Source organism: Symphalangus syndactylus, chromosome 5, assembly GCF_028878055.3.
Source record: "Symphalangus syndactylus isolate Jambi chromosome 5, NHGRI_mSymSyn1-v2.1_pri, whole genome shotgun sequence".
Taxonomy (NCBI): Eukaryota; Metazoa; Chordata; class Mammalia; order Primates; family Hylobatidae; genus Symphalangus; species Symphalangus syndactylus.
The window spans coordinates 150,464,229-150,470,228 of NC_072427.2; the positions used below are offsets into that span (position 1 = coordinate 150,464,229).

The 6,000-nt window shown below is 36.6% G+C and overlaps 1 protein-coding gene across 4 annotated transcripts in view; it reads left to right on the forward strand.

Annotated features, from left to right (window-relative positions):
- The window catches only part of FERRY3 (FERRY endosomal RAB5 effector complex subunit 3), a 56,298-nt gene extending 50,631 nt beyond the window's left edge, over positions 1-5,667 (forward strand). For all 4 annotated transcript variants that reach the window (XM_063640812.1, XM_055281051.2, XM_055281052.2 and 1 more), the window contains 3 exons: positions 3,049-3,106; positions 3,899-3,966; positions 4,578-5,667. In XM_063640812.1, the coding sequence (XP_063496882.1) occupies positions 3,049-3,106; positions 3,899-3,966; positions 4,578-4,670 (219 nt within the window). In that variant the 3' untranslated portion in view covers positions 4,671-5,667. The remainder of the gene's footprint in view (positions 1-3,048; positions 3,107-3,898; positions 3,967-4,577) is intronic.
- Positions 5,668-6,000: the final 333 nt, after the last annotated feature.

Consider the following 6,000-nt stretch of genomic DNA (forward strand, 5'->3'; position numbering starts at 1 on the left):
CCACCACCACGCCCAGCTAATTTTTGTATTTTTAGTAGAGACGGGGTTTCACCATGTTGGCCAGGCTGGTCTCAAACTCCTGACCTCAGATGATCCGCCTGCCTCGGCCTCCCAAAGTGCTGGGATTACAGGTGTGAGCCACCACTCACAGCCAGCTGTAGACATTTCTTAGTCACCTTGTTCTCTCTGTACATCATCTTTTCACTAGGAGGAAGTAAGACAAAAAAACCAAACACTTGTCCCTCCATGCATGTGTGTACTCCATAAGACCACTGTAGCCCTTTTGCAGCAGCCTTTGCAGTTACAAGAAAATACTCTTCTTCTATCAACTTTGAAGCCAAAGTGTTATAACTTAAAGTTGAATATCAGAAAATTCTAGTGAATTTTTAGAAGCTTCCAGAACCTGGCCGGGCGCGGTGGCTCACGCTTGTAATCCCAGCACTTTGGGAGGCCGAGGCGGGCGGATCACGAGGTCAGGTGATCGAGACCACGGTGAAACCCCGTCTCTACTAAAAATACAAAAAATTAGCCGGGCGTGGTGGCGGGCGCCTGTAGTCCCAGCTACTCGGAGAGGCTGAGGCGGGAGAATGGCGTGAACCCGGGAGGCGGAGCTTGCAGTGAGCCGAGATTGCGCCACTGCACTCCAGCCTGGGCGACAGAGCGAGACTCCGTCTCAAAAAAAAAAAAAAAAAAAAAAAAAAAAAAAAGAAGCTTCCAGAACCTAACCCAAGAGGATTCTTTACTTTTTAGCCAACTAAAAAACTAGACCTCTTTCATTAATCAGTCTTAAAGTGTCTTGGACACAAATTTAAAAGTAGCTTCCTGTTAAACCCTATTTCTGGCTACAGAGAAAGTCACATTCTTTTTAAATGTCCATGGATAAAAGCTAATTCACTCAAACTGTGTTTTTGAGCATGTGTATTGCCTAATATTATAGAAGGCATTGTAAAGGTAATAAAGGTGAATAAAAAGTGGCTTCCACCTTCAGAGAGCACACAACTTAATCAAGAAGAGAAAGAATAAATCCCATCCTTCTACCCATTCCTCTGCCCTCCTCCCCAAAAGCGACAGGATACAAATGTGAGCATGGAGATAAAAGAACAGTAAAGTACTTTGGGAGTTCAGAAAATGGAGACATATTTGTAGCTGGGAAAATAGGAAATACTGTATGGAGGAGATGGCAATTAAGCTGGACATTGAAGAATGAAGGTCAGGTTCAATGGATGGAATTACTGAGAAGGGCATTGTAGGTAGAAGAAACCGTGAGGAAAAATGGAGGGAGGTGGGTGACAGGCATTGCAGACTATGTTTAGGCAAATGTGAGGAGATATACTTGAATAAAACCTTCATTTTTAAAAATTTAAAAGTCACAGACGCTTAAAGTAGCTTTGGCTTTAAAGTATGTAGCCTTAAATAGTAAAAGAAAGGTTTACATATTATGTGTGAGACAGTAGGAAGCAATTTTAAGTTCTTAAAACAGGAGTATAATATGATCAGAAATGTACTTAAAATAGCCAAAATTAGTGGTTTAGAGGGGAAACACTAGAATTCAGGACACTAGATAGGAAGCCATAGTGGTAACTAGCCTTGAGGTCACAAAGACCTTCAGAGATAGGTGAAGAACTGGAATAATTTGATGATACATCAGCCCCAGGGCAGAGGGGGGGAAAATGTCATGAAGAAAAGGAGTGGTCACCAGGTATGTGAATTACAACAATAAGTAAACGGCAATTAGAATAAGACTGAGAAAAGGTTTGGTAATTAATAATCATTGATGATCTCACATAAAGAATTTTCAGTTGAGTGATGGGATGGAAGCCTACTTACAAAAGATGAAAGACTGAGTAGTTGGTAAGGAAGACATTATTTGCCTTTTTATTCTTATTCTTGCGCGGGTGTCCAGTGAGTTTTTCAGAAGCTACGTGCTGTGTGATAATATAACAGATTGAATGCAGAGACAGATATAAGAACCCAGATATCTTCTGTTAGGCTAGGCCTTAATGAGATTTGCAGAAATTTAAAACATTATTACACTTACTAAAATTTTTTTTTGTTTTAGAAAATAGTTATTTTTCATTAAAATGTTATTTATATTAACATGAATGGGTTTATTGTTTTTAAATTAATGTTTTCTTAGTTTTAATTCCTAATGCAATAAATATCAAGAGATATAATCTACATAAAGAAAAGCTCATTGGAATCCTCAGTGATTTAAAAACAATTTTTTTTAGAGCAGGGGTCTCACTGTGTTGCCCAGGTGGACTTGAACTCTTGGACTCAAGCAATCCTCCTGCTTCAACCTCTCAAGTAGCTGGGACTACAAATGTGCACCGTTGCACCAGGCTAATATTTAAGAGTGCAAAAGATCCTGAGACCCACAAAGTTTGAGAATCACAATAATGAAATAATCTACATGTTTTATAGTTATAATTATGAAGATTTAGGGAAAAACAATTCTGATGTTTGTGAAGGGGAATAGATTTTTAAATGGTATACACGCTAATCATAGTATGGAAAATGATCAATGTTTTGGTTATAGACTGACAGTGACACTTATGTCCATATTTGACTGAAGGTTAGAAAGGAACATAGAAAAATGAATGCATTTGTTTTGTTAGGTGGCTGGGATGGGGCATTTGTTTATTTCCACTCATTTGTAATAATGTATTATACTGTAAAAACATTTTATTGCTTATGCAAATATACAATGTAATAGAATTATTCATGCTAACATTGAGAGTAGTAGGTAGAGTTCCTATGTCATTTATATTTGTCTTTAGAATTATCCAGAAAAATTAAGGATATGTTTATTTTTTTAATTGTATTTAGGGGGCTAACTAAATTAGTTTGTATTCCACAAGTATAGTCTAACAGCTGGAAGAAGCTGCATGCCTAAAAACTAGAGGAAATCCAGTTGGGATTAGCAAACAGTTGCCTAAATCTGTTCACAACATGGATAGTCAACATTATAGATAAATAAAGATCTGACTTTATTTTTTATACAAAGTTCTATTAAAAACATATCTGATGTTTTGTTTCTGTTTTTAGGAAATGACTATACCCTGGTGCTTAAGGAGAGCGGAACTTGTGTTCAAGTGTGTCAAAGGTGAGCATAATCTTATCTCTGACAACCACCACCTGTATTTCCTCCCAAATATTGAAAGTAGAGCAACCCAGAAGAGAGAAGGTGAAAGATACCCCTGTAACCTAGCACCTCAGTTAGATAGTTTAGCAAGCAAATATTTCATAATAGGCTTTTTTAGTTTTATTTTTTTAGTCACAAAATAGGTCTCCAGCCCCTTTGAAATACAAGGCTATTTGGACATTATTTATATTTTGTTCTGCTGCCAGCTTGCTATTACCTTTATTCTCTTAAAAAGAAAAAAAAAATAGAGCCACATATTTATTAACTTTTAATAACCTGTCTTATTGAGTTATTATCACTGATCCATATAAAGTCCCTCTCTCATTTATTTTAACTCCCACCCCCCATTTCTATTCCCCGACTTCCCATGTGCAACCTTCCTAATATGTTTGATACGCATCTTTTTGTTTGTATGTATTTTTTAGAAAATGTTTATTGTTTTTGTGTGCAAAAAAAAATTAAAAAAAAAAAATAATAACCTGTCTTGGCTTCATTGTATGGAGACTAAATTTGATTTGAGAAATCATAAATAAGAGCATGTTGACAAAACTCTGTTAAACCTCTCTGGCATGAAGAATTAGGAATTGCAAACATTTATCTGTCCTTTAGGCGTAGCCTATCCTACGAGCAAATGGCGACCTAAAAAGTCAAGACATGAAGCCCCACAGTGAAAATTCAGTTAATTTCAGTAAGCGACTGGTAGGTTTGAAGGCCAGAACTTGTAATGCAGCAACATCTGTTTTTCTGTTTTAGGTTTCATGATGGAAATGGCTTCATGGGATGGAGGAATTTCTAGGACAGTGCAATTTCTAGTACCACAGGTATGTTATCTGAATAGATCTCTCCCCAGTTTAATCTTTTATTAGATTTCTCACAGATAACAGCTAGGCACCCTGCCCTAAAATCCTAAAAACAACACAAAAGGCTAATCGCTTTCTGTTTTTTAAGGAAAGAAGTATTTGGATGTGATAAAGGCACTTAGTGTATTGTCAAAGATATTAGCATCTGCCACTCAAGGCATTTGTTACTTAACCCCGAACAAAACTTGACTCATCATTCCTTTGTTTTCCTCCACATTTGTATTATATAGATTATAAAGGGTTCTTAAATAAGGACATTAGCAGCTAGTGATTCTGTATTCTGTGAAGAACTTGGCAAAATTAGTGGTTTTTTCTTACTAGTGTTATCTACAGGTTTTTCTATTACTCAAACGTATTATTTGACAGAAATGACATAAGTTCTCAGAAGATGGAGCCAGAAAACCAGCCCTTGTCCATGGCCATGCAGTTACATCAGTCATGAAAGATAATTTTCACATACTGCACTCACATATTCCTAGTAGAACTAGGTCCATATTTTAAAATACTTCTAAAATTATTTTTTAAATCAATGATGATTAAACAAGTGCAATTGTTATTTTTTCCTCTTACAGAGTATTTCTGAAGAAATGTTTTATCAACTTAGTAACATGCTTCCCCAGATCTTCCGAGTATCATCAACGCTCACTCTGACATCCAAGCACTAAACCCTTATAGATTGACCTGCTGGCAGAAGATGATTGTTAAACTCTCCAGGAACTTGTGCTATGCTGGGAATCTGTCAAGCAAAAGATGCCCAGAAAGACAACTTGCAACTCAATCCACAAATCAAGATACATGTCTGTGAAACCATTCCAAAAATTTATATACTGCACAAACTAGTGATCAACCCCTAACTTAAACACTTAAAGTCTATGAATTTCTTTTTTCTTCTCTGTGTTACCTGTGAATATTAGTAATCTAAAACTTTTTATTTATCACACATGGACACTTGCGAAAGGAAACTTGATTATATTTACATGGAGGCATTTGACTTTTTCAAGAGGCTTGACTCGTCTCAGGTGCAAGCCTTAATTAAACATACAAACAAAATCTTCCTTTTACTTTATTTGCCAAAACAAAATTTAAAAGCACTGAAATATACATTGCAAGTACAAATTTCCTGTGAAAATCTTTTTATAGAAACACAAATGTATAAGACAAATGTGCTTATTCTTTTAAATTCTCCTGTTTCAGAATCCTCTTTTTAATCTACTCCTTCTGAGGCTGTACAAGTTAGAGTCAGAGGATGTTTTGGATTTTTTCCCTCTCTCTCATCCTCCCTCTGTGACCTTGCACTTGCATATTAATAACATTTCATGGACTAGGAAATAGTGTTCTTTTTTGCAAGCTTGATGTCAAGTTAGTCTAAACCAGCACCTGGCAGTATTTTAGGGCTCATCAACATTGTGACAATCAGACAAGGAAGATCATTTTTATATTTCTCTCCTCCCTGCGTTCTCAGCTTGCTTAACCATTCCTCTACCTCTTGCATTTCTTTGCGGATAAATGTATCCCCATTTCTGCTTCTCTGTTTCCCCTCCTTTTCCATTGTTTTTCCTTATGGTACTACTTTCTCAGGTGCCACGTATCATGTATTTGTCCCATCTATAACATATTTGCTATGAGTAGTAACTCCATTAAACAAAGGCATTTACAAAAGCACATGAGTGTTTAGAAAAGCAATAGTTTCATCAGTTCCAAGTTGTGTGGATATTGTAACTGGACACAAGAATGAAATGGAGGGCATTTGGTGTCATAAGATGGCATGTCTTGATGACAAGAAACAAAACGCCCTTCATTAATATGCCTCTGTAATTATTCTAGAAAGTCTGTTGGCAAGCAGAGTGCTTTCCTATAACAGAATTTGTCTTAATTTTCTACTCAAGGAAAAGGTTTGTCCAGGTAACAACACTAAAGACAACCCTAAGGAGAACACCCACTCCAGCAGTATGTCCATTAGACACAAACTCTCCAAATTATTTGTCAGGGAGCCTG